The sequence below is a fragment of the Aspergillus pseudoviridinutans genome (assembly GCF_018340605.1).
Source record: "Aspergillus pseudoviridinutans IFM 55266 DNA, scaffold_1, whole genome shotgun sequence".
Taxonomy (NCBI): Eukaryota; Fungi; Ascomycota; class Eurotiomycetes; order Eurotiales; family Aspergillaceae; genus Aspergillus; species Aspergillus pseudoviridinutans.
The window spans coordinates 4,449,364-4,476,196 of record NW_025091281.1 but is presented as its reverse complement, the minus strand read 5'-3'; the positions used below and the strand labels follow the sequence as shown (position 1 = coordinate 4,476,196).

The following is a 26,833-nucleotide window of genomic DNA, read 5'->3' as shown; positions in this document are numbered from 1 at the left end:
TGGTGGTTTTACCCCAATGAGGGGTCAATGATCGGCTTCGAGAGCTTTTCCCGACGGTGAAATATCGACATGCCGTCCGGAATTGTAGGAGTCTCGGTGGAATGGGAGATGCAGAGCACATAGATCGGACAGGGGTCAAAACTGACAAAGTGGCCTTCAAATGCGATTCTCTTTATTATTATTGACACCTGGGACTCTTGCCCGGCGGACAGGTAGTCCGATTAGCCCAGGTGAGCAACTTTTGCGCCGAAAGATCATGTACACAGGCATAGATGCGGAACGGCACTCGCGGAAGTGATCGCAAAGACCAACGAAGTGTCAAAGTCCAGTTGCTTCGTTAGTCTGAAGACTAAAGGCAAAAGCCTCGCTGATTTCCACGGTATTATATCCATAGCCTCTTTCTCTCCAGCAGCGAACGGACTCGAAGGTGGCAGACCCGGAAATAACATACCACAAAAGCCAGAGATTGAAGCATAAGGTGGCTGTTGCTGCACCGTCGGCGCAGTACAAGGCTGCGGAATAAATACTTCCTCAGCATATATATTTTCTGGTGGATTAGTTCTGGCTCCACACCAACACAAGCTACTTAGAAGATAATCAAGAAGTCAAAGCTTCGCTCGCTGTCCCACTTCTAACTTTTCTGCTTCTCCTACCTAAGAGACACGCGTCCCTGCTGACGTGAGAAACTTTCCTTCATCAAGCACAAGAATATCTATGGGCAATTGTCTTTAGGCGTCCCGGAAAACAGCGCATCCACCTATGGATATGCAAATCTCCACACCCCTCGGCCCTGACCCCTTATCTCCGGCCCACATGCACGTCATAGCAGAGGTTGTAAACAACTATAAACAACCATCAATCCCATCTCTTTCAATACAATGCTCTACACAGCCCGATTACCAACATCATGAATCCCCCCTCAAAACCTAAACCCCAGACAATCGCCCACCGCGGCAAAACCAAACACCCTACCGCCGCCAACCCCCGCTCCTCCCACTACCCCGAGAACACCCTCGAGAGCTTCCGCACAGCCGCCGCCGCCGGCTGCGACGCCATTGAGACGGACCTCCGCGTCTCCAGCGATGGGGTCATCGTGCTCTGCCATGATCGCTCCCTGGAGCGGGTATACGGCGTGAAGCGGTTCGTGGACGAATGTACCTGGGAGGAACTGCAGGCCCTCAAAACCGCGCAGGCGCCGCATGTGCGGATGCCGCGGTTAGTAGATTTCCTAGCGCTGCTTTGCGAGCCTGGATGGGAGCGGATGTGGGTGGTGTTGGATATCAAGGTATGTACCACTCTACTCTACCCTACTCTACTCTGATTTCAATTCCGTGGCATGACATGATACGATACTGACGGGAATAGTTGGGTAATCTTCCCGACCGGATCATCCCGCTTCTTGCGCAGGCCCTTGAATCCGTCCCGTCAGCTACGCCGTGGTCGAAACGCCTCGTGCTCGGGTGCTGGTCGGCTGCCTTCTTCCCGCTGTGTGAGCGCTACTTGCCTGGTTTTGAGACCGCGCTGATCTGCTTCGATCTGTGGTATGCGGCGCGGGTGCTGCGGGGCAGCCCGGCGTCGGTTAATGTTAATCAGAAGGTGTTGATGGGGATGGGGAGGGTGTTTCTGGAGGAAGCGCGCGCTGCGGGTCGGCGGGTGTTTGTGTGGACGGTGAACGAGCCGAGTTTGATGCGGTGGTCGATCGAGCGAGGCGTCGATGGGGTGATTACGGATGATCCGGGACGGTGTCGGGAGATGGTTCTGGATGTGGTGAAAGGTGCGAGTCCGGGGACTCAACACGATGAGAGAGTCACTGTTTCGCAGCGAGCTCAGGCGTGGGCTGTGTCGCTTCTGGTGGTTATGTTTGGGTGGCTCTTTCGCCGGAAATTTCTGTACGCGCTGGAGAAGCGGGACAAGAGCGAGTAAATAGATTTCACATTAATCATTAACGTCCTATTCACATGGCCGACCGAATTCAACTATGTTACACCAACTATGCACAAGCAAGAGCAGGGCTTCTGAAGCGACAGTGGGGATATATAGCGTATGCACAAGAAATGCAAAGAATTGAAGTGAAAAGCAAGGGTATATAACGGTCCAGACCGGGATCAAAATGAATGAAATAAATGCAAAATACGTAGACCACGAAAATGGGAAAGGTTCAATCAACGCTGCCACCAGTTCATCAGGACAGAATGAACATAAAAAAATGGTAGAGATCATGTCATCATTAACCGGGTCGTTCGCCTTTCCGGGAAGCGTCGGGCGCCCGCTGGGGGAGGCCCACGTGGTATATCCAACATCCCGGAAGGACGACGAGAACCAGGAGCAGGACCCGGGCCGAAGCCAGGACCAGGCCCAGGACCAGGACCAGGGCTAGGGCCAGGGCGGCGGGGGTACCCAGGAGGCATCGGGGGGTAGTTGGGGGGACGAGCCGCCAAAGGCGACGATGGCAAGGTCGGCCGGCGCATGCGATGGGGCGACACGGATGCAGCGGCCCGGCGAGCGTCGCGTTCGCAGTACACCTGGCCGTTCCATTCAAAGTACTCGCCCTTTACAGGAATCCCGCAGGTCCGACAGGTCAAACAATCGGGGTGGAACTTCTTGTGATCCGCCGGCCCTGGGCCGCTTCTCTCGTTCGTTTCGAGATACTGGCCTTCGATACCCGTGTTGCACGCACTGCAAAGCGATCCATTCAGTTCGTGATAGTGCTGTGCACAGTACGGGCGGTCATTCAGCACATAGAAATCGGCCGTCTCGAATGGCGATCGGCAATGACAGCAGACGAAGCATTCGCGATGGTATCTTCCAGTCAGCCGGCCATCCTTGGACGAGACAGATTTTCCCAAAATCGCCTCGCCGCATCCCCGACAACGCCCTTTGGGACGAGGTGGCGGTCGAACAGGAGGCTCTGTTGCCGATCGAGTGATAGTGGGCCGTACTGGGGGCTCATCTCGAGATTCGGGAGCTTCGTGAGGTTCGCGAGGCACGGGAGGTTCGCGAGGCTGTGGAGGAATGCTTGGTGCCTTGTCTATCACCAATGACAAACTACCTTGATTGATGGCCGGGTCCGTCGGGGAGTCGGGACTAAAAAGTGAAGCCGGAATTCGGGGGGGCTCGAGGTCAATGGGACTTTCCGTCTGCTCGGTTTCGGGCAGCACTGGTTGCTGATTGCCATTGGCCGGCTGCTCTCTGACGACCCCCAGTCGGCTCGTCTCCGACGGCTTTCGTCTCGACAGGCTTGCTTCTGAAGGAAGGCTGGAAATTGAGGTTCCACTTCGTGTTTCAGAGGGCGACGATTCAGAAGAAGAAGAAGTCGAATTTTCCGCCGCATGATCGGGAAAATCGAGACCTAGAGCACGGGCAAACTTGGAAACTGATGTATTGCTTGCACTGCTCGAATCTGTGCCTTTCCTGGACACATCTTTTGGCTCAGATTGCGGGACACTGGGTGGTTCAAGGTCTGAGCCCGATGGCCGGAAAGCTTTGTATGAGATGTTGGCAGAGGACGAAGACGATGACCGTGCTTCATTGGGCTCAAGCCAGTCAGCGGGTAAACCAAACGAACTCTGCGACGGGCTTCGGAAGAACAGCTCAGCGGAGCCTCGTGTGCTGCTAAGCCGGTCTGAATTCGTATGAGACGATACACGCAATGGATCAGGAAATGGTTTCTCGGCGGTTGCTACCCCGAAATCGAACCCGCTGAAGCTGCCGCCCTTTCCGTCATGCTTCCGACTTTGCGCCCCAGCTGATTGCTCGACTGAGGATGAATGCTCGATCAAAGGTTCTAGATGATTGGCGCGGCCGGATGATGCCTCTTCCCTAAATTGATGTGACTCTTGAGCAATGCTTCCGAATGAGGGTCGTCGACTGGACAGGGCAGTCGATCGTTTGGAGCTGTTCTCGCCATACCGGGTACTCCCGGCGGACGTTCCGTAACTACTCCTGCTATCGATCGAGTCCCCATGTCTATGGGAGATCGCTTGAGCGGGACGCACATCTTGTTGTCTCGTCAAAGGCGGGGGTGAGCGTCCCCTCTCGTATCCTGACATGCGCGCACTCTGTGGAGGCTTCGGAGCCTCACCATCCATCGCATGAGCGAATTGTAGGGAGGGGACTGGCGGTGCAGTTTGGGCTATCTGCAACTGGGAGAGTGAAGCATTTCGTTTCTTGGACATTGATCGTGGCAAGGGGAACGCCGGCAAATCCCCAACTGGTTTGATCACATCAGGGGAGTCAGGTTCATCCAAAAGGGGGGAGATTCGACTCCTTTGCTGCAAATATGGCGACCGTTGTCCTGTCGATACGGAAAGCGGAGACGGAGTCAGAGAATCCTTTTCACTCCTCGATAGATCTTCGTTGGGGTGCAAGTATGGCCGATCTAGTAGTTCCGATCACATTAGCCCATGCCTATAGATAAGAAAGGAGAGGAGGATGATTATCCATTACATACTCGCTAATGTTGGATCGATGCGCGGTGGAGGGCCCATTCGTCCCAGTCTGAATCCAGACGGGTTCCTCAGGTGAGCCGAGACTATCGCAGAGTCGGATTTTGGGGGAGGCGATGGAGGCGGCGGTGATGGAGATGCTTGGACAGAGTCAGTAAACGCAGAGACATGATTGATAATTTCACAGTCGAGCAACTACCTGGCACAGGTTTGCAGACGTGATCTCCCATCTCCGAGATCTCGACATTCATTCCGCAATTGGAGCATTTGATGGTGGGCAACAGCGCCCCGTCCATCAATCCCGCCATGTCGACCGACAAGAGGTCTACAGGATATACAGATCACTGATATTGTTCGTTCATTGAATTGATAAACAGGCACAAAGGTAAATGAATTCCTCTGATTAAGCAGTAGGCGTCATCTGTCCGTCTGCTCGGTCTACCAAAACTGGTCACGATCCACGTAGGGATCCCTGCTCGCTCTGCATCGAAGACTGATATTTCTTTGCTCTCGTTCTCCGACAGGTCGAATCCTGCGGTTAAAGTGGTCAAGCCAGTCCAGGAATAGCGCAACAATCAATGTTCGAGATGCATAGAAGGAGGTATGTCGAACTGCAAGGAGTKGAGGAAGAGGAAAATGGATGATAATAATAGTCCAGTTCTGTTTGGAATCGGGTGTCTGTCGAGTGGGACCGACCGCGAATGATGGCCCTCGTGTGACGATCCAGAACTTAGGGTGTTTTCTTTTTCGACGGCGCGGCCCCAATCAGGAGTAGCTCAGGATGACACGCGTTCTTGAATGGGTGTTAGTCTTACTCTGCTCTATTTTTCTCGCGGCAGAAGAAGGCTGTTGGCGGATCGAAAAAGCGAACTAATCGAACCTACGAGATGTTTGGCTGGCCTGAGGCGTCGAGGTCTGATTGGGTGATGACATTTTTCTGTTTTGGGGACTGAGCCCCTTTTCCTACGAACACCACACAATATATTGGCTTCTTTTTGTTGGATCCTTCTGACCATTCATGCTTTTTCGGATAATTCTGGATTTCGCGTTAATCTGGGTATCTGATAATTGAGAGCACTACCAGACCCTGGGGGAGCATATTCATGGTTGTGCCCCTCGCCCCTCAGAAAGGTCCATAGTCCAAATGGTCCAGGATGACAACCCCTGAACCAAGAACCACCGAAACTGGAGAGCCGCCGATCGTTTGTCAGGGGCAACTGGTCACTCTACTATCAATCCATTGGCTGTCAATAGATCAGCCCTGTTCCTCCTTGGATCAAAACTCTGAGGTCGTATCCATAATCCAACCCTGATGGTGCACGAGCCTCTCATTTAGCCAGTGTTTTCTTGCCGCCAATGTTGGTATGATTATTGCCGGAGAACAGTGCTCTCTCTTATTGCTGAATTCTTCGTCTGGGGAATCGAGATTACCTGCAGGTGTCTCTTGGGTGTTCAGAGGGCTTTCGTTTGCGTTCAGATGACGGCTAACTTTTGCGGCAAAGATGTGGACCTGAATATTGCCTTGGGAGGTAAGGGGGCAAACTTAACCGACCATGGTAGCTGCACTGAGCCGTCGCGACTCACGAGATGAAATAAGGAGTCGATCCGCGGACATCAATGGAGACGTCCAAGTCGGTTGATTATGGCTACAGATTCAAGCGTATCATCACACTACTCAGGCTTCTGGAAGGCCAGATTGCGCATTTTCTGGGAGATCCAGTGATCTAGGGCATTGTTTTCTACGTTGCCGGATACTCCAGACGATTGAATTCAAAACACAGGGCGTACCGTGGTTGCAGGAAGATCACTCTGACCTCGTGAGCTCAACTATGGAGCAAACCATTCATGAGTCTTAACTTTGGACAATCTTCCTTCTATTGAAGGAAAGATATTCTGGCCGTTCTTTATGTCAACAGATAGCAAGAATGCAGATTGTGATGGCTCCTTCAGTCAATAGTGAGCTCACAACGTCTACTGCCCTGGTATCTGATAGACTTGAACGAATCCCAGCTCCCACTCATCAACTCAAAGCTCAGGAGTTGGGAGGCTCACCTTTCTCTCTGGCAACTCGGCGCATTGAAACATAGCACATACAATTCTCTTTAATTCCATACGCGCCATTGGCCGGACCATGTGGCTATGTGATTATCTAGTAGCTTTCGGCTTGGTAGCAGAACACCTGCAGGCACCAGAATGTCTGCCTGTGGCTCACGTCGTATTTCTTACAGAACGTTTATGACTATGGATCTAGCGATGTAATCGCCTGGCATATTGATTGCACTACTGGATGTCAGGCCCGCATAAATAATTATGACCTGAGGATGAGACCATCGTGCTGGATGTAACCATGGAACGTCCAGCCGAGCTTGCCGCCTACTGCACACCGCAACATTCCAGGGGCAGCAGTCCTCCATGAGGCCGTAACCGGTCAACTGACGTATGGACACGAATTTAGATCCAAGATAGATATTTCTTGCCTGTATATCAGCATTAGATCAACCCTTTGATCTTTCCTTACTTTCATTGAAATGTCCAGTTGTTCAATGTGCAAGACGGCGAGTATGCCCCCGCGAGGCCGAGCCTAGGCACCTAGGCTCCAGGCTCTCCGTACCGTCTCCATCCGTACTCTGTAGACCGCCAATTCCAAAGCGGAGCATCACTGCAACAGTAAACTGTTTTCGTCCTGGTCCACAGTGACTCGGCCCACTCTTTTCGCAAGCGATGCAAGCGCAGACCACATGTTGTCCTTTACTCCTGAATTGGTCCGATGCGTTGTCTCAGTGACATTCTCAATCCAGGCACGTTCCATGTGCTCAATTGCCTGCTGTCAGTTGTCGTTATCGGTAGTCCGTAGTACTACAAGTATTAAGAGATATGGAACATGATTCATGGAGTTTTCATTTGTCCAGTAGATAAAGCACTAGGGACTAGCTTTGAAAAAAGACAGCAAACGGAACAGTGGCGCCCGACCTGCATTTTTGGAACCTTGCATATCAACTTACCTTAGTCTCGGTGTATCAATCTAGAGCTATCTACCGAGGAAAATCGTGTGCTCAGCGTGCAGGCAGCAGTTTTGGGCTTCACCAAGTGTCAGGAGCCATCAATGAGCAGAGTTCTGAAAGATTATACAAAGCAAAGTGTTGCTTCGAGCTGTACAAAGGCAAATAGTAGGCCAATGGACAGTACTAATGGAGGGGTTCTTGGAGGGGCACGAGACCCTGGAATCTGTGCTTTTACTGATAGTCGCACCGCAACAGACAATTCACTACCCTTGGTTCCTGTTTTCGTTATCGCTAGCAATTCACTAGTTGGGCCTAATTGGGGTAGAACCTTGGGGAATACTCGCTTGAGATGGAGAGTGGGTTGCGGAGCAGTGCGGGAGACATCGTGACTAAGGAGTATCGTGGTCCGCTTTAATATCCTGCCGCTTTCCCTCTTTTCCCCCTTGGTTTTTCTTTCTCCCTCAACACATCGTACATCAGCTTCTGTTCTCCAGTCCAAGAATTTTCCTGGTTCTAAGCTTTCTGATCACACTCTCTGAGGCGTGATCGCTTAAAAACCGTCAAAATTTTCGGCACACTTCTCAACTCGTAAGTACTGCGTCATGGCCGGAACCATTCCCCTCTCAAGGTTAGGAAGCTCAGTTGAGCTTTCCTTCCTCGACTTGCGAGTGAATAGCTTCGGAATTGATCCCAGCTGACATACTTTGCCTTTAGGGCTCACCACCCGTTCAACGGCCGGCGCTCATCCTCTCGTGGTGGAGCACCGGATTGTTCACTATACATCCAATAAATCACTCGAGCTTTCAGCAAGTATTAACGCAATGGCTCCCCACGCAAATTCGGATGCTGCTGCCAATGGCGCCGTGAACGGGTCGGGTTCTACCACCACTGGTCCTCTTTTCACCGTCAACTCGCCCAACGTTGAGTACACTGACAACGAGATCAAGAGTCAATATGCTTACCACACCACTGACATTACTCGCAATGCCGACGGTAAGATGGTCGCCACTCCCAAGGTGACCAACTACCAGTTCAAGGTTGACCGCAAGGTCGGCAAGGTCGGTATGATGCTGGTCGGTTGGGGTGGAAACAACGGATCCACGGTGACTGCTGGTATCCTTGCGAACCGCCGCCACCTGGTCTGGGAGACCCGCGAAGGCGAGCGAGCTTCCAACTACTACGGCTCGGTTGTCATGAGCTCCACCGTCAAGCTAGGTACCGATCGCAAGACGGGTGAGGAGATCAACATTCCGTTCCATGACATGCTCCCGATGGTCCACCCCAATGATCTTGTGATTGGCGGTTGGGACATCAGCAGCATGAACCTTGCCGATGCGATGGATCGGGCCCAGGTTCTTGAGCCAACCCTCAAGCAGCTGGTCCGTAAGGAGATGGCTGAGATGAAGCCCTTGCCCAGCATCTACTACCCCGATTTCATTGCTGCCAATCAGGAAGACCGTGCAGACAATGTCATCGAGGGCGACAAGGCCTGTTGGGCTCACGTCGAGCGTATCCAGAAGGACATGCGGTGAGTGCAACCAACTGATCCAACCATATATGATGCTAATAAAGGCAATAGTGACTTCAAGGCCCAGAACGGCCTGGACAAGGTCATTGTCATGTGGACCGCCAACACCGAGCGCTACGCTGATATCATCCCCGGTGTCAACGACACTGCAGACAACCTGCTGAACGCCATCAAGGCCGGCCACCAGGAGGTCTCTCCTTCTACCGTTTTTGCGGTGGCTTGCATCTTGGACAACGTTCCTTTCATCAACGGATCGCCCCAGAACACTTTCGTCCCCGGTGCCCTCCAGCTTGCTGAGAAGCACGGTTCCTTCATTGGTGGTGACGACTTCAAGTCGGGCCAGACCAAGATGAAGTCTGCTCTGGTTGACTTTTTGATCAACGCAGGTATCAAGCTCACCTCGATTGCCAGCTACAACCACCTGGGTAACAACGACGGCAAGAACTTGAGCTCTCAGAAGCAGTTCCGTTCCAAGGAGATCTCCAAGTCCAATGTCGTTGATGACATGGTCGCGGCCAACCACCTCTTGTACAAGGAGGGCGAACACCCCGACCACACTGTTGTCATCAAGTACATGCCCGCTGTCGGTGACAACAAGCGTGCTCTGGATGAGTACTACGCCGAGATCTTCATGGGTGGCCACCAGACCATCAGTTTGTTCAACATCTGCGAAGACTCTCTGCTTGCCTCCCCTCTGATCATCGACCTGGTTGTCATTGCCGAGATGATGACTCGTATCACCTGGAAGTCGGCTGACGACGCCGAGTACAAGGGATTCCACAGTGTTCTCAGCGTCCTGAGCTACATGCTCAAGGTATTTATCCTTATTATAATCGCGCCGCTCATAGACTAATGGATTACAGGCTCCTCTGACTCCTCCTGGCACCCCTGTTGTCAATGCTCTCGCCAAGCAGCGCTCCGCTCTGACCAACATCTTCCGGGCCTGTGTTGGTCTCCAGCCTGACTCTGAGATGACCCTGGAGCACAAGCTCTTCTAGCAGGAGTCCTTGCAGGATTTGATATCGCATCTGCTTATTTAGTCTATCAATAGCCAACTATAGCCACTCGTTACTATGAATATCATCGTACTTACCGTTCGGTCATGCTGTTGTAACTCGTCATGTTTAGGAAGCGCATACTGGTATCATCGAATTCTTGCCAAATCCGACCCATGTAGGACTTAGAATGAGGAGAGATGCATGATGACAACCCGTCTATCATGAACGCATCTAGGCAGGTTCTGAAATAGCCATATTCAACTCGCGGTGTAAATTGACAGTTATATCTCGACTCATCAACTGTATATATGTCTCAACTCGATACACCTTATAGTCCATGTGATCAGTGCCACGCATTACTTTCCCCTACCAATCTCGCTATAAGCATTCAAAGCCGGCTGCCCCCCAAGATGCGCGTAGAGCACAGTCTTCCCCGCGAACTCGCCCTTCTTCGCCAAATCAATCAACCCCGCGAAGCTCTTCCCTTCATACACAGGGTCCGTGATAAACGCATCCTTACTCGCCGCATACTCCATAGCCTTGATGGTCCCCTCGCCAGGCACCCCATAAATCCCCTCATGGTAATTCTCATCAAGAATCACATCCTCCTCAGAGATATCCTCCTCCTTCAGCCCGATTTTAGCGGCTGTATTCTTCGCAATCCGCAGCACCTGCGCCCTCGTCTCCGCCGGCGTCGCCGACGCATCAATCCCAATAACCCGCCGCTTGCGCTCGCCAGGCTCCATCCGCTCCAGCAACTTAAACCCCGCAATCATCCCCGCAAACGTACTCCCCGTCACCGCACACACAACCACCACATCGAAGAAAACCCCCATCTCCCGCTCCTGCGCCCGCACCTCGAACGCCCACCGCGCAAACCCCAGCCCGCCGAGCGGATGGTCCGATGCACCCGCGGGGATGTAGTACGCGCGCTCGCCGCGCGCCTCGCACTCCGCCATCAGCTGCCGCAGGCTTTCTTTGTGCTCGATCCCGAAGCCTGCGGGGTGTAGGCGTACGTCGGCGCCCATCAGCCGCGACAGCTGGATGTTGCCTACCTTGTCATAATGTGCGTCCGACCAATCGACCCAGTGTTCCTGGACGAGGCGGGCGGTGAGGCCGGCGTGGGCGGCGGCGGCGGCGACCTGGCGGGTGTGGTTGGATTGGACGCCGCCGATGGAGACGAGGGTTGTGGCGTTTGCGGCGACAGCGTCGGCGAGCAGGTACTCGAGTTTGCGGGTTTTGTTGCCGCCGTAGGCAAGGGCGGAGTTGAGGTCCTCGCGTTTGGCGTAGATGGTGGTGTGTAGGTCTGCGGAGGTGTTGGGGAGGGGGTGGATGGGGGAGGGGCCCAGGGTGAGGGTGTAGCGGGGGATGGAGGCGAAGGGTTCCGGGAGGGGGATTTCCATGGTCATGTTTTGCTTTGCTTTGTCTGCTGGTTGATGTTCTAGAAGTGCTTGAAGGACAGCGGTAGCTGCCCCTCTTATACTGCAGGTCAATGTCTCAACTGCCTCATGTCGCTGAGACGGCGCGTCTGGGAGTATCTATCGTGTGCTTATCAGTACGCATCGTCGTTCATTCTCCGATGGATTCGCGGCTCGGACGTTGTCCGCTGATATGATGTTGCCTTTGCCATTGGAGTCGGGGTAGACTAGTCATGTTAATTCCGCTGCGGGGTCGAGCTGATGGGGAATGTCTGTGGTGGAGAAGTTGCGCGTCTTCTGTCTGACAAGATTCCTTGCAGAGGGGTAGATACTAGTCGTATAGGATCAAGGATCAGCAAGGTCCTCGGTCACTGACGGATACACACTGCAGTGAGGACCTTGCGAGCGTTGGAGACGTACAAGTAGTCGCTGCGTACGCCGTTGGCTATATCATTTAGTTGTGCGAATTGCATCAAACTCATACAGTGAATTGAAATAAAAATGGTATATTGATACGCCATAGATCGTCAGTCGTTCTGTATCTGATTTTACACATCAAGGAAACATAACCCCTCTACGACATGTCGACAACGCAGCGGATGCAGTCACCCTGCTTCATCTGCTCAAAGGCAGTGTTGATCTTGGAGAGAGGCTCACGGTGGGTGATGAATTCATCCACCTTGAGCTGGCCGTTCAGGTAGTCGTCGACCAGACCGGGTAGCTGTGTACGACCCTTGATGCCACCGAACGCGCATCCTTTCCATACACGGCCAGTAACGAGTTGGAATGCTATTGACTGTGAGTACATTGAATTTAAAAAATAGGGCACGCACTTACGTCTGGTAGAAATTTCCTGGCCAGCAGCAGCAACACCGATGATGATACTCTCACCCCAACCCTTGTGGCAGGCTTCCAGGGCGGCACGCATAACACCAACGTTACCGGTGCAGTCGAAGGTGTAGTCGCAGCCACCGTCGGTMATCTCAATGAGCTGCTCCTGGATGGTCTTGCCGTTGAGCTTGGTGGGATTGACAAAGTCGGTGGCACCGAACTTGCGAGCCCACTCCTCCTTGCTGTCGTTGACATCGACGGCAATGATCTTGCCCGCCTTGTTCTTAACAGCACCCTGGATGACGGAAAGACCAACACAGCCAGCCCCAAAGACGGCCACGTTCGAGCCCTCCTCCACCTTGGCGGTGACAACGGCCGCACCGTAACCGGTGGTGATACCGCATCCGAGCAGGCAGGACCGGTCAGTAGGGATCTTGGGTGTGACAGCGACAACGGAGATATCAGCAACAACGGTGTACTGGGAGAAGGTGGAGGTGCCCATGAAGTGCAACAGGTCCTTGCCACGGGCCTTGAACCGCGAAGTACCGTCGGGCATCACACCCTTGCCCTGTGTGGCACGGATCTTGCCGCAGAGGTTGGTCTTGCCGGACTTGCAGAACTTGCACTCGCGGCACTCGGGGGTGCTTCAGACCGGCGTTAGCTGGATATTCATCGGCAGGCTCATCACTGGAACATACTAAAGAGCAATGACATAGTCACCGGGCTTCACCGAAGTGACACCCTCTCCTACCGACTCCACAATACCGGCACCCTCGTGTCCGAGAATGACGGGGAAGGCACCCTCGGGGTCCTTTCCAGACAGTGTGTAGGCATCTGAAAGCCGATTAGCAGTTGTCACCTTTTCCTGAAGCTTCTTCCCAAGCTCGAGGTACCAACCTGTGTGGCAGACACCAGTGTGCAGAACCTGGATACGGACTTCGTGAGCCTTGGGAGGCGCAACCTCGACATCCTCAATCGAGAGAGGCTCGCCAGCGCCCCATGCAACGGCAGCCTACATTTCCCATGTATGATTTAGCTTGTGTGCGCGGAAGCAGCCCAATATAACCTAGTCAAGCTGGATCCCCAGAAAAGTGAAAGTAGCGTCAATGGGTCGTACCTTGCAAGTGATGGTCTGAAAGTCCAGTCAGCAGCCACTTCTCACGGCAAAATGATCAATTCTGATGGTATAGTGCCGATATTGACTCACCTTTCCAACAGTGTCGGCCATGATGTCAACGGGTATCGGAGTTCGGATGGTACGGGAACTCTGCGGAAGAGGAGCGCAGGGAAGGTGAAGTAAAGAAATGTTTTTCTGGCGGAAGACGATAAGCGTGCAACCCGGATTATAAGGAACCACGTTGCTCGAGACGAGTCGATCGGGAAGTGGACCTTTGGTCTTCTGAGGAGGTCAAAATTCGACGAGGGGGAGGGGATGACGGTGGGGTGAGGGGTAGCAATGCTTAGAACAGAGGCCGACGGGAAACTCTCGGGTTGGCAGTCTCATGTATTCTGGGTTATGACTCCTCTTCCTGAGACATTTGGATCATGACAGGTGGATCTCTAATAATAATAGTAGTAGTAACAAGCCAGAACTGCATATAATCCCCTCATATCTCCGCATTTCTCCAATTGATGTTGTGATGTTTCAAAAGATGCTGTAGTCCAGCTTCATTGTACGGATAGACTGTTCATTACTATGATGCAATCAACCTCTAGGGAAATATGAGCTGCAGAGACAGCTCAACAACACCTCTATACCCTACACCTCAGTTATCTACTGAGCGATATTCTGGCTCAAGATCCCCATACAGCCAGATGTCCAGCTCGAGGCCGAGTTCGGCCTGTTCTTCCAAGCAGCTGAGGTATGATGATAGGAGTGTCGAAAAGGGTAATGTTTTCCGGGCGAGATTTGGTCCGTGTCCCCGCCAAGACCACCAGCTACGAGCCTATGATGCAGGATAGCTGCCAGGAGAAACAATCTGTAGATAGATGCCAAAGAATGGTGGGTTTTATCGTTCAAATGAATTGACTAGTCTCACAGCTTTGACACAAATCGACCGATAAGTTTCGATCCACGGACGAAACTAGATCGCATTGCTCAATACAATCACCCAAGTTGGAGATTTTTTCCCAACCTTATCCTTAATCAAGTTTACTTGTCTCAGATAAGAAAGCTTCAGCTGTGAGTTGCATACTAGCTAGACAGATACCGTCAACGTAGTTCGTCTCGAATGCCACCGAATTTTGCGGCTTCAGTGCCTCTAAATTTCTGCATTGGGCAATGTGACGGGCCATCAACCCATCAAGGGCCACCGTCTCACGAGCCACGAAAATAGGAATATGCTATATGGTACATGTTACACAGATCAAAGCAAGCCCAAGATGATACCTCCAACTATAGCCCCTTCACGGAGGATTCTCCCCCGCTTTCATGCAGGAACCAGCCCAAATGCCCGATCATTTAGCAGAAGACGATCATGCCCAAGGGCTGTGAAATAGAACCCAACGCATTTTATACACCATACGAAGAGAAGAGACAAGACCACGGGTAGATTACCGGCCAGGCAACTGTCCACCCTGCATCATAGCAGCGTTCTGCTCCTGGAAGCGCTCGTTCAAGCGGCCGGAAGCCTTCATATATTTGTCCACACAGCGCATGACGCAGCCTTCTTCACGGGAGATGAGAGACTTGGTGGTGAAGTCGTTGACGCAGTTGTCGAAGCAGCGCTGGACGAGCTTGGAGTACATCTGTATGGCGGAAAACAGTCAGAAGCAGGCCAAGCGGGTCGATGAGTCGAAGATCTTGAACACTGGGTAGGACACGGTGGGCGTCCGGGTCAAGGCGACAGATAAGAACATACAGTCATAAACTCCTTCAGTTGCTTCCTTTCCATGCGAGAAGCGAGCTCTCGCTGTTCCGCGGCTGTAAGTCTGATGTTCCAGTTAGGTTAGCGCACGAATACCAAAAAGTGCTTGGTAAAGACTCCGTGGATAAAAAGGTCTTACCCGTCCATTGTGATGTGATCTAGATGTGGTTTGCAAGACACAGCAAAGAGAGAAATGCAGACGTTATGTTTCGATCAAGCACGACAATATTTGATGAACCGGCACTTTGATAACCGTCGAAGCTGCGGAAGCTACTGTTTTTCGGTCACGTGCTATATGATGAGCTCATGTGACCTCAATCAACTACAGTCAGTGTACCTCTGGATTATGAGGATGATGCCTCCTTGTGCGGATTTTAAGCATGGATCTGAGAATGTACTTTGGGTCAACAGAAGGTTCACCGCGGCTATCAGTACACCAATTTCATGAGCTCTTGTTGAGAACCACGCCTAATCAGTGCCATTCACCTGCCGTGGTTATACAACGGAAGAAAGCTCATCCACACCCGAAATACTTGACTCTACAACCAATTAGGCTAACCGCTTTAGGAAAGCCTGGAGTCCAACTTAAAAAAAGAACGCCGCCACCAGCCAGCAGTTGGGGCCCTGGAGTCCTGGACAGGCTGGACTGATGTGAAATTGTGGCATGGACGGAACCATGGTTGTCAGCCTTGCTACATTGCCAACCCCCGCCAGGGTCACCACCCACACATACATACCTTACTATGTAAGTGGTCACAGCTAGCTAATAATCAGTGGGATGAATACTCTCTGCTCTGGCTTGAATATTTTATTGGTTTAACAGCTAGTTTCCGATAGGAGGTTTTCCTTATTGCAAAAAGTTTGTCATGCCCCTTCTGTCCACAGTTGCTTATGTGGCATACTGGCATTAGCTTCTGAGTGGTTTTGGTGGATCAGTGGCTTCACCCATTACCTATCTGGATTTATCCGCAGATTATTATGACTGTACCGCGGCAGACTCCGATGGTATGGCAATATCTGTCTTCAAGATAGTTCAATTAGCATATATATTGAGCTTACATCTGTGGCGTGTACCCCCTGTTAGCCTGGGAATAGGTCGGTATGTCAGTTACCTAGTCTACGGAGTAATGAAGTGCCTGTACTGTTCATCGTCATGATATCATTCTTAGTTATGGAGGTGTGCCTTTCTTTGTGTTTGGGGCCTGGCGACTAGGTTATCTGGTCCCAAGGATCTCGATTGCTTGGGGGAGGGTGACTGTCTTATTAAATTTCCCTTCGAGAAGACTTAGCCTGTACTCGGTACCTAACTATCTACTACCTTAGCCTAGTGCTACCTTTTACTTAGTCGAAACTAGCCGTACCTGCTACTGTGGGCGGAGAATCGTCAGCGTCCCATCGGCTTGTTCGATAGTCTAGACAACTAAGACAAGCAGGACTCCAAACTTCCAGAGCTGCTGGTTCCTTGGTTCTGGGTCTTTTCGCGACTCATACAGCAATAAGCAATCATTATTACATAGCGCCCTGTAAGGTACCTGTCTAGTCATTATGTATGTACTCCGTAGATGGTACATAGTCGATCCCTCGTCGAGAAAATTATCCTCTAACCTTACCTCAGCGGTCATGGTCATAGTTAGTTAACTAGTTGTCGATGTGTAAGGCAATAATAATAATAATAATCGGTTCAGCCCATCAACGCCCCTCATCCTCCTCCATCGCCATCTCCTTCGTGGTGGTCCGCCAATCCTTTCTCTATTCTTCCTCTCTTTCAGGCGTTCTAACTCATTATTGAATGCAAAACCCACCCCTGTCTCCATTTAGTCTTCACTCCCTTGACTGAGACCTTCTCTAAGGGATTGGTTCTTCCCCTCCCTTTCCAAAGTTCCCCGGAGGAGCCTGAAGCCACTGTCAGCCTGAAGAGAGTAATCGTCCCTTGTGCCTCTCCAATCACCCTTTCTTCCATCCACCTTACCCTTAACCCCTCCGACTTGACCACTTTTTTCCGGCCTCTTCCTTCTTCTTTCCCCCATACGCCCCCGTCCTCAATATTCCAACTTCATCTCATCGCCGCTCGGTCGCATTTATCATCGAGGCATCCACGGGACTTATCGAGCTGGATTTCCCCGCATTATTAACTGACCGTAACCTTCGTCGATCCGCTGTGGGCGTTGCGGACGGCGCGCGGCTCTTTCTTCCGCTGGTTAACTAGTCCTCATGCTATTTTGGGATCAGTCCCAGCCTCGGTGATTGCCTGCGAAAACACGAGGGCGGTGACAAAGGACTCGATTTACCACTTACCCCAGAGTTACTCTTTCGAACAAGAGTCCCTATTGACCTCCCACCAAATTACATCTCTCTCGAGGACTTTCGACATCATGGTGACAGGCAAGTCGCAGCCTGGCACTGAGCCGATCCACCCACTCCCACCCTCTGCGAACCATGACGGAATCGCGACCTCTCCACCATCAAAGCGAGACCTGGCATCTTGGTGGAGGCAGTTCAAACGTAACACGAGGAAAGAGGATGTCAAAGGTATGTTCTTGGAAGGAAAAAGCCCTTGTCTGTTGGAGGCGCTGGTTTCTGAGTTGCCCGAGATGGGCGACATCGGTTGCGAACGAGCGCTCCTTGCCTATGCGACACCTTTCCTCCAGTTCAAACAAACTTGACCGCTAGCCCTGTTTCTGTTATGCTTGCTACATCAATTCTGCGTGCAATTGCTACAAGCGTATACAGAAACCTGCTTTGCTTGGTGCTTGGGTTATTGCCGAGGCCTATTTCTTACGTGAGGCTAATCCACCTTTTCTCACAGAAAAGCCTCAGGGTATCTTCGGCGTTCCCCTCAATGTCAGCATCAAATATGCGAATGTCGCAATCTCCCTCACCAACGATAATGGCGAAAGCTTCATCTACGGTTATGTGCCCATCGTCGTCGCCAAGTGTGGCGTCTTCTTGAAGGAAAAAGGTACGAATAATCGATCTTCTTCTTTGCTCGGGCGAACGGCCTACTGATTGCGGTTTTACTTCCAGCAACGGACGTCGAAGGCATTTTCCGTTTAAATGGATCTGCGAAACGTATCAAGGATCTGCAAGAAATCTTTGATTCGCCGGAGCGATATGGAAAAGGGCTGGATTGGACCGGATACACTGTGCACGATGCTGCAAATGTCCTGCGTCGCTACCTTAATCAACTCCCAGAGCCGATCGTTCCTTTGGACTTTTACGAGCGGTTTCGCGAGCCGCTACGCGCGTACCAGAGGCAGGTTCAGGAAAATGGATCCTCGGCTGATTCGGATGCTTTTGATCACGCAAAGGCTGTCGCGTCCTACCAGCAATTAATTAGGGAACTCCCCCCACTCAACAAACAGCTGCTTCTCTACATCCTTGATCTCCTCGCCGTCTTTGCGTCCAAGTCGGACCAGAACCGAATGACATCGGCTAACCTCTCCGCCATTTTCCAACCTGGGCTACTGTCTCACCCACAGCACGATATGTCGCCAGATGAGTACAAGTTGAGTCAGGATGTTTTAATCTTCCTGATCGAAAACCAGGACCACTTCCTTTTCGGAATGAATGGCACTGCCGCAGATGAACAGACTCTGAAGGAGGTCGAGGGTGGTGCTCCTCGCCGGACGACGACGACGACTTCCAACATTAGACGCTCAGTATCCAGTGCGAGCGGCGGCGCGGATAGCTTCCGCAAGTACGAGAATCTGCGTAGGAACGTCTCCGTCTCCTCGAAGCACTCGCGTCATTCAAACAACTCTCCTGGACCGGTGACACCCACATCCTTGAGTGGTGTTGGAGTCCATCGGAGCAACACATTGCCATCTAAGATGTCGCCAATGTCTTCCGCGAGGTATGGCAGGGTTCAGGAATCAACCAGTGTCCAACCGTCTGGGCTCAACCCTTCTGTCCAAAATTCCCGGTCATCTAGCCGCGCCCCCACATCGCAGGAGGAAAGTAACCAGACGACGTCGGCGCCTCCGTCAGGATCCAACGCCGAAACTGGCACTACTTACATTCACACATCGACCCATGGTCCCATGCCAAAGGTCGCCGAAGGTGTCGCGCCCATCGCCGAGAAGCCTGTCATCCAGGACCCTCTACCGACCCTGGTGTCCTCTCCTCCGCCCCCCGTCGTGACTCCCACCAAAGAGCGAAAGTTGTCCAGTTTCTTCACCAAGTCCCCTCCGCAAAACGGTGACCTGAAGGAACCCCGGCAACCAAATCGCCTGAAGAAGAAGCGGATTCCAGGAAGTGCCAGCGAGAGTGCCCACAGTTCTTCCCTGTCACTACAGGCAGCGCCATCTGAACCCGTCGTTCCCTCGGCTGCACGGGCACACGATGCAGATGGTGAAGCCGGAGGGGCGACCCCTAGACCCCCTAACACGACAAATCCCGGAGATGAGGCCACCATTAACGCTGGCGAAGAGACGCCAGGCGTGCAGAACGACGTACATCATGCAGACAATTCGCTGAGACCGCGTGGTTCGCGCACACCCTCTATGAACTCTCGCTCCTCATTTACAGATCATTCGGATTTGGATCAGACAGACGAGAAAGCGGACCGCAGGGAGCACCGACGGAGTTGGAGGTTCCATAGGTCGTCTAAACGCAGCAACGAACAAATCGGACTCGGCCTTGCGTCGCCACCCCTTTCCGCATCAAATCCCAGCGCTGAGCGCAGCACGACGTCAGTGGGCAGTTGGCACCAATCCAGCAAGAGCTCGCCGTCGGATTTGCAGCAGTTCTCCAACGACCCATCCCAGCAACCGTTGAGCCTGGACGCTGAGGTAAGCAATATCGCAGCTTCAAAGGAAAGCATAGAGCCCGAGAAGCGGAGCCTGTTTGGAAAATTCAAAGCCAAGGTTGCGCAGGTTCGGGATGGCGTGAGAGATTCGGAAAGAGACCGTACCAGAAGCCCGGCGCAACCGGACTCTGAGAAACCCGCGTCCAACCATGCCATGTCCCCTGCTGGCAAGGACAGAATCAGCAGTCGCCCTGCGCAAATTGATGTGCCAAACGAGAGCAGAGAAGAGCATACCCGCTCTCCAATATCCCCAATCATGCCTAGCTCCGGCCTGCCCCCCGCGATCCCGGAGGAACCCCGCACTCCGGAGAGTCCTGTCATGTCGCGTACCGATCCGGACTTGGACAAGGAAGCATCAGCCGTCGTCCCTCCTGATCCTAGCAAACCATCACACACTGAAGCTCTTGCTGCCCCGCAGCCTGACCAGAACAAAGAACCCCTTCTAAATTAGATGCCCTCGTTAGGCTCGGCATGCTATTGCCCTGAGCACCCCGGAACGATTCGCGGGGCGAGCCACTGCTCGCCCTATGTCACTTTTGGAATGTAACGCAGCCAGATCCTTTTTTTTGCAATGCTTTTCCAGTCCTTTGGTATGCTCAGAATGGCCAGCATTCCATTATTCTTGTCTATCTTTTCTTTATGCATGTCGACCTCCTAGCTATCAGTTCGCTTGCAGGAAGGTGTTCTCGCCTCGATTCTCCACCTTCTTTTGATTTGCTGGCTATGATGTTCAGGTGCCTATCTAGAGCAGCGGTGTTGAAACTCTTCTGCTGTCTGTTTGTTCTCGAGGCCAACTGAATGAGTGGGACTGTATATCGCGTCTCTGTTCGGTGGGAGTGTCCCATTCATACCCTTGATCCCCTTTCTGTTACGCCGTTTCATGCGTCACGATTTACGTTTTCCCGTATTTCCTTTCGTCCTCGCTACGGGGTAGTTGGCTTTGCTTCTGGCGTTACCTGTCATTCGTATGGGTATAGGACGGAAACAAAAGACATAGAGCACTTTTCGAAGCTTGATTCGCTTCCTGTCAGTAACATGTAGATCAGTGTTGTCATTTGCGCCCATAAATGAGGATAACGTAGAGTCAATAATAAGTCTTCAAACGATTGATTTTCTGTGCCTGTGCTGAAGGCAGCTCAGATTGACACCTGACAATCAAGGCAAGCTAGCCATAGCTCATGGGACGAGCCAATCAGGAGTCAGGGGATCCGGCCCTGCCGCCGAACTCTCCGAAATAATTCAACATCGTCTCCAACTGCCTCAAGTTTCAACGGGCACTCGTTCTCAACATCGTCCTCGCACACTCCTTTGAATACTTCACAAGGGCGCTCCTGCGCCCATTACTTCCCTCACCATGACTTCAGCGCCACCCTCCCCCCTCCGCGCAGCCAATGCCGCTTCCTCCGCGCCAGGCCCCCCTCCAGCCATGAAACCCTCCGCTCCGCCCGTGAATATCCTCCCAACGCAACTCGCGCGAGCATACTCGTTCATCCATCCGGCCGCGCTGCTGGCCGTCCTGGCCGTCCGCTTCAAGGCGCTGGTCGCTGATCCCGTCGCGGAAATGCTGAATACCCTCCCCTTCTTGGCCCTGCTGCAGGTGACGTACGTGATGGTGTGTCTGCCGCCCGCGGGGTCGGTGCTGTCGTCGCCGCCGGTTTCCCCGGTAGGCGAGGGAGACGAGAAAGAGAAAGAGAAAAGGAAACTCCCGCCACGACCGGGGAAGCTCGCCCGGAAGAAGAACCAGTCGCATGCGGCAGGTCTGTCGGCGAAGTTGACGGTATGCACCTCCTTCTCATCCTCTTTCGCAAACATATTTTGATCACGATCAATTTGAATGCTGGTGCTGGTTCTGATGCTAATGGTTGTGATTGTGGATGACAGCCTGCCCTCCTCTCCCTAATCCTCACCTTCCTTCTCGCGACCCCTGTCCTCGCCATTCTCCTCGTTCTCTTCGGCGCCCCCCTGACAACACACAATGTCGAGACGGTCCTCTGCGCCGCGCACATGGCGCTCCTGGCCTCAACGGCGCTGATCTACGTGCATGGTGTCGATGGCGCCGTGTGGCGCGAGGTGTGGGCGTTTGCGCGCCCCGCTGATGCCGTTTGGGGCGGTGCGCTAGGGACGGCCCTCGGGGCGTGGTTTGGGGCTGCGCCGATTCCGTTGGATTGGTGAGTTCTCTTCTTCATCTATTGGTTACTGGAATGGGGTTGTGTTGATACTGATGGGTGGTTAGGGATCGTCCGTGGCAGGCTTTTCCCATTACTATTCTGACGGGTGCGTATATCGGGTTTGCGGTGGGGTCTGTCCTTTGTCGGTCGTCGTGGTTGTTTGGGAAATGGCTTGAGTTTAAGCCCGAGCAGGATGAGGTTTCAGATAAGAAGACGGAGTGAGTCGGGGGGAACTGGCTAAAGGATTGCGCTGGGTTGAGACATAGGCATTTAGCGTCTGTAGTTAATTTTTTATGGTTCTTGTAGATAGTACGTAGTAATAGTGTTGATTCTTGTATCTCTTGTCTTACGGGCCAGATTTACAGTTCAGGTTTTAGTTCTGGGGCCTGTGTAGGTTCTTCAATCTATTGATATCTATGTATGGAAGGAGTTATGGATCAAGAAGGTGGTATCATAGGACAAACTTTCATCATGGAGTGGTGAATGAAAAAATCAAGAGGGTCATGACGGGCCCTACCACGGCCAACGCGATCAAGAACCAGTTGTTCAACAAATTGGATCAGTCATGAAAGAAGGTGAATTGCGACTGGGGTAAAATCTCGCATGGGAGCTTTCAAATAGCGCAGTCGTTTGGAAGAAGAATGAAACAGGTGGAAGGATTGACGGATATTTTCCAAGAGGATCATCGCCTCTGCTGCGCAGAGCCTGTTGCAAAGATCAAACCATGCTTATCAGCTGGGCGACAACGGCGGCTGAGGGATGATCCCTTTTTACGGTTCATATCATACGAGCAACCTCGATGCGCCGGTTATACTGCCACTTCGGTCGTCCGAACACGTCGTCCCTGGAAGAGCCCCTAGGACTCTCCACTTCGGATTCACTCTCGTACGACGAGCCGATCTTTTCCGAGCATGTCATGGCGTCGGCTGGGCAGCGAACCAATGCTTTCCTCATACGATCAAGCTCCTCAGACTCTCGGCTGCGGATTGGGTACATCGTGCCCACGGATATCGAGCTGTTAGCAAGCCGTTGCAGTTGCTCGATGTCTTCCTTGAGACTGGTAACTTGAGTCTCCAGATTTCTTCGCGCGGTCTGCTCCCTTCTCAGGAGCATGACAAGTGCGCTGTACTGCTCGACTGATATCCCGCTGAAGTCGCTTAACGAGGTCGAAGATGGTGGTTGCAAAGTCCGCGATGGTTGCAGATTGCTAGGTCGTATTGTAGCGGTGCTGATTGGCCGACCGTCCGGCGTGAATTCGTCGCTCTTCGGCTCCCCAGTCCCGGCGGACTGAGTATGAGCCGATGACTTGTTGCGGACATGTCGTCTGCTCTTGGTGGGGGTAGAGACTTTATTCTCTTTCGGTGCCTCGGCCGGCGACGGTTCAGCGCGCACATTCTGCATTCGAGCAATGGCAAACTCAAGGTCGATTAACTTGACCTCTAATGTTGTGAGTCTCTGTTCAAGAGAGATGTCTTCGCTATGCTGCATGCAGTTTACGAGATCTCCAATGTTCGGCGTTATACCCTCCAGTTCCTCCTGCTTCTGAGGCCCCTCAACTGGGCGCTCGCTGGGAGTTTCGGGTGCACTGGCAACTGTCGTTCTTGTAGGAGGCCGGTCGGACATTTCGCTGTCCGAGGCCATATCAAAAGCTGATGAATTGACGTAGGTTGTTTCGGTGCTGCGTCGTCGCCACTGAATAGGGGACATTCGGTGATCTCGTGCCATCGTGCGAAGCGCATCAGCACTTCGTGATCGCCTCTTTACTCGAAGATCCTCGCGGCGCAGCAGGTCCGTCTGGTCACTATTCGCATGAGAGCTCCTGTCCCGGCTCCATCTTGCACTATCCGTGTTGAAAACTGTCTCCATCGCGTTTCGGCCCTCTTCGGACAGAATCAAACTCGGTAGTGTAGCTCGCCGGCGACAAGAAAATGCCGGTGCAAAGCTATGAGAGCTAGCTTCGAGCCCTCGCGAGCCACCAGCTTCCCGTTGAAGAGGGCTGCTCGACTTTGGCGTCTGTGACTTTGGACTCTGGAGCTCTAAGAAGGAAATATCGGCCATATCCTTGTTTGACCGAGGTGTTTGCGATTGTGGGGTGGGAGAATCCGAGACTGCATCGTCGAGATCATCAGTATCACTCCGCCTTTTGCGGGTGAAGATCTTTCGCATGACCGTCTTCAGAGTGCTTCCAGTTCGCCGATGCGTATTGGGCCCTCTTGTCAATGTGTCTTGGGTATGGTGCAAGGGCGCTGCCGCTTGGGAATTTCCGCGCAATGTGCTCGCTAAAATAGGAGACTTCGAGCCGCGTAGACGTCCACGGGGACTCAATACCATTTGCTGGGATGTCACCTGTGGTAAAGCGGTTCCCTCATATGACTCCTGTGCTAGAGTGGAGCGACGGCGAAGCTGCACGGAGCTCCTTTCTGTACTGAAGCTGGAGCCCGCCATCTTCACTCAAATGCTCGTGTACAGTATATTCAGCCAAAGCGCGACTGGGATCGGCAACTGTAGGGATATGATATATACTTTGCTGTTGACCTCGGGTATTCAAAAGGTATGTGTGTAGCTGGACTTTGCCAAGCAGAAGAGTATAGCTTGAAGCTTATTTGAAGCGAGTGTGTGAGAATATATCGACTGAGAACATATGGGGTATCTCGAATATAGGGAATCGATGGGTCGAAACAAGGAGAGTGCGCCTGGAAGCAAGAGGGGCAGTTAGCAAAAGTATTCCGCAAACACAACCAAAGCTAGCGCAGTGAGCCGGTCGAGGGGTTTTATCAAGATCGATCTTACGTTAGAGCTGTATCAAGAATGTGTAAGCAATTGGTTCGATATCTTAAGAGGCCATAATCGAGCCACAACGAGAGACAAGGAATGCAGATGAGATGACGACAAGCTTCAAATCAATCGAAGATCGCAATAAAAGAGAGAGTGACCAGATGATCTAATGAGCGACAATGTAGTAAGCTACCAGTGGTAGGTGATCGTGGTTGAGATGGTCTTGTCAGACGTCGATATCTCCACACAATCCGAGGACAACCGGGGCGTATCTACGCATGGGATCAGATAGCATTGCCTAATTGTGGTAATAATCGTGGACAACGGAATGCAGCGAAAGACACGATGCTTGTTCTGGATGCATGACCGATGCGTTTGACCTAAATCGGGAACAAGAAGTAAGAACACGGGCAACAGCAGCGAGCGACTGGAGTCAAGCTGAGTGCGAGGGGGGCGTTCAACAGGAGATCGACTGTAAGAAGTGTTAGAGAATCAGACACACATTACCGAAGTGAGCGAAGTAATGGCCAGACCAAGAATTGTGAGACCGATACGTTGTTCAATGAGGAAGGCTCTGAGAAATGGAAGCTAAGCAGGTAACAAGGTAGGCCGGTTGTATGGAGACACGGAGTCAAGATCCAGACTACTAATTCCTGACAGCATCGTCGTCGGACACACACCATCAAGGACTATCCAAAGAGAACGGCTGGTTGGCAAGACTATTCGGGCCTGACGACGAAGTGGGCCAACAAAAAGAACGGATGTTTGGGCGGCGGCTGTTAGCGCCGCGTCGGTGCGTTCAAAGCAGTTTCAGTTCTGTCAGGGGGTGGAAAGTCGCTTGAATCTCAATCCCGGTCAAAGTTGAGGATCGTGGGCTTCTGGATTATTCTGGACTGGAACTCCTCGTGGTCTGTGCTGCGAATCATCTGTGTGCAAGATAAATGTTGTCAGTCCGAGCTGCCATCATCCTTGTAGAGAAGGCTCGTTGGTCAAAGAGTTGGACATCGAACAACCCGCAAAGTCAACCAGAACCTGTAATGACAAGATGGCGTACTTCCAAGGTAAATAGTGCGTGGAACATGAGCTCTGAGTTTGAGCATCAGTCTGTAAGACGGCAACTGTGAGACGGTGAGAGGTGCTGAGACACGCCAAGTGGGTGCTCGGATTTAGAATTCCCTTCTAGGTACCCGCGAATTGCGAGGGTTGACTACTGAATAATGGATAATAATAATGAAAGATATTCCACTTTCATGTCCAGAATCTCGAACAACGACTCCGTTTGACACGGCTTATCTGCAGAATGAGCGCATGCGCTAGGGAGTAGGGACTGTACGAAGTGGGCCTAAGGAGTCGCCTAGCTGATAAACAGTTAGTGCCATGTGCTTCTTGGAGTCTGGGCTCTCCATTGAATGCTTAATAGCACATGGTATCTACAGCTCTGGCATAAGCAATTGATGATCTCAACAACATTGATAACCACGTAGTTATACGACCTAACGTGGGATTCTTAGCGGGCAATAGACTGGCCTTGCTCTCAAATTGCTCGTCAACCTTTCTAGCTGTGATAATCCCTGCCTCGTCGGTCCGTGGTGATGTACACAGCCACACGAACATGACTGAAGGCATATAGACTTCCCAAAAACCTTGCATCTAGTCGAAGCTATTCTGACCAGTCAAATGGTACAGATCTAGGTGAACAGCCACAGGTTGCGGGGAATGCTGCGCTCAGACGCACGAGGATCTGCGGTCTGAGAATAAATTGCATCGGTTTATTGTAGGGTCTCGACAAACGACGAGACCGTGCGGCATTAGTGTAAGGCAAGCAGTAGAAGAAGTGTCGCTCAAAGCCTGGTCCAACTGGATCGGTTTGTTGGGAGCAAGTGGCTGTTTACACTCGTCTTTCAGGGCACTACGCGGCTTGGTGTCAATAACCTGATCATCGCAACGTCTTGTCTCAAGAGCAACTGTCTATCATCTTCAAGACTCGCCTTCCT

At 52.2% G+C, this 26,833-nt stretch overlaps 9 protein-coding genes across 9 annotated transcripts; 4 read left to right on the top strand and 5 right to left on the bottom strand.

Moving 5' to 3' along the window:
* Positions 1–907: 907 nt before the first annotated feature.
* On the top strand, positions 908–1,923 carry Asppvi_001549 (glycerophosphodiester phosphodiesterase; the record flags this gene model as incomplete). Its single annotated transcript, XM_043297844.1, has 2 exons — positions 908–1,285; positions 1,366–1,923. The coding sequence occupies 2 exons, from the start codon at positions 908–910 to the stop codon at positions 1,921–1,923; spliced, it is 936 nt and encodes a 311-aa protein (XP_043153779.1).
* Positions 1,924–2,216: 293 nt separating this feature from the next.
* On the bottom strand, positions 2,217–4,753 carry Asppvi_001548 (LIM domain-containing protein; the record flags this gene model as incomplete). The annotated part of the gene is made up of 3 exons (XM_043297843.1): positions 2,217–4,378; positions 4,451–4,585; positions 4,645–4,753. The coding sequence occupies 3 exons, from the start codon at positions 4,751–4,753 to the stop codon at positions 2,217–2,219; spliced, it is 2,406 nt and encodes an 801-aa protein (XP_043153778.1).
* Positions 4,754–8,268: 3,515 nt separating this feature from the next.
* On the top strand, positions 8,269–9,973 carry Asppvi_001547 (inositol-3-phosphate synthase INO1; the record flags this gene model as incomplete). Its single annotated transcript, XM_043297842.1, has 3 exons — positions 8,269–8,975; positions 9,027–9,789; positions 9,839–9,973. The coding sequence occupies 3 exons, from the start codon at positions 8,269–8,271 to the stop codon at positions 9,971–9,973; spliced, it is 1,605 nt and encodes a 534-aa protein (XP_043153777.1).
* Positions 9,974–10,329: 356 nt separating this feature from the next.
* Asppvi_001546 (putative 1-aminocyclopropane-1-carboxylate deaminase) lies at positions 10,330–11,382 on the bottom strand (the record flags this gene model as incomplete). Its single annotated transcript, XM_043297841.1, has 1 exon — positions 10,330–11,382. The coding sequence occupies one exon, from the start codon at positions 11,380–11,382 to the stop codon at positions 10,330–10,332; it is 1,053 nt and encodes a 350-aa protein (XP_043153776.1).
* Positions 11,383–11,965: 583 nt separating this feature from the next.
* Asppvi_001545 (bifunctional alcohol dehydrogenase/S-(hydroxymethyl)glutathione dehydrogenase) lies at positions 11,966–13,450 on the bottom strand (the record flags this gene model as incomplete). Its single annotated transcript, XM_043297840.1, has 5 exons — positions 11,966–12,180; positions 12,229–12,866; positions 12,921–13,056; positions 13,120–13,234; positions 13,430–13,450. The coding sequence occupies 5 exons, from the start codon at positions 13,448–13,450 to the stop codon at positions 11,966–11,968; spliced, it is 1,125 nt and encodes a 374-aa protein (XP_043153775.1).
* A 1,325-nt stretch (positions 13,451–14,775) lies between these two features.
* On the bottom strand, positions 14,776–15,236 carry tim9 (protein transporter TIM9; the record flags this gene model as incomplete). The annotated part of the gene is made up of 3 exons (XM_043297839.1): positions 14,776–14,970; positions 15,084–15,153; positions 15,229–15,236. 3 exons carry the CDS (start codon positions 15,234–15,236, stop codon positions 14,776–14,778), a joined length of 273 nt encoding a protein of 90 aa, XP_043153774.1.
* A 2,225-nt stretch (positions 15,237–17,461) lies between these two features.
* Positions 17,462–20,347, top strand: Asppvi_001543 (putative Rho GTPase activator (Sac7); the record flags this gene model as incomplete). The annotated part of the gene is made up of 3 exons (XM_043297838.1): positions 17,462–17,618; positions 17,896–18,048; positions 18,114–20,347. The coding sequence occupies 3 exons, from the start codon at positions 17,462–17,464 to the stop codon at positions 20,345–20,347; spliced, it is 2,544 nt and encodes an 847-aa protein (XP_043153773.1).
* Positions 20,348–21,250: 903 nt separating this feature from the next.
* Asppvi_001542 (PIG-F family protein) lies at positions 21,251–22,286 on the top strand (the record flags this gene model as incomplete). The annotated part of the gene is made up of 3 exons (XM_043297837.1): positions 21,251–21,673; positions 21,778–22,064; positions 22,130–22,286. 3 exons carry the CDS (start codon positions 21,251–21,253, stop codon positions 22,284–22,286), a joined length of 867 nt encoding a protein of 288 aa, XP_043153772.1.
* Positions 22,287–22,841: 555 nt separating this feature from the next.
* Asppvi_001541 (uncharacterized protein) lies at positions 22,842–24,509 on the bottom strand (the record flags this gene model as incomplete). The annotated part of the gene is made up of 1 exon (XM_043297836.1): positions 22,842–24,509. One exon carries the CDS (start codon positions 24,507–24,509, stop codon positions 22,842–22,844), a length of 1,668 nt encoding a protein of 555 aa, XP_043153771.1.
* Between the last annotated feature and the right edge of the window lie 2,324 nt (positions 24,510–26,833).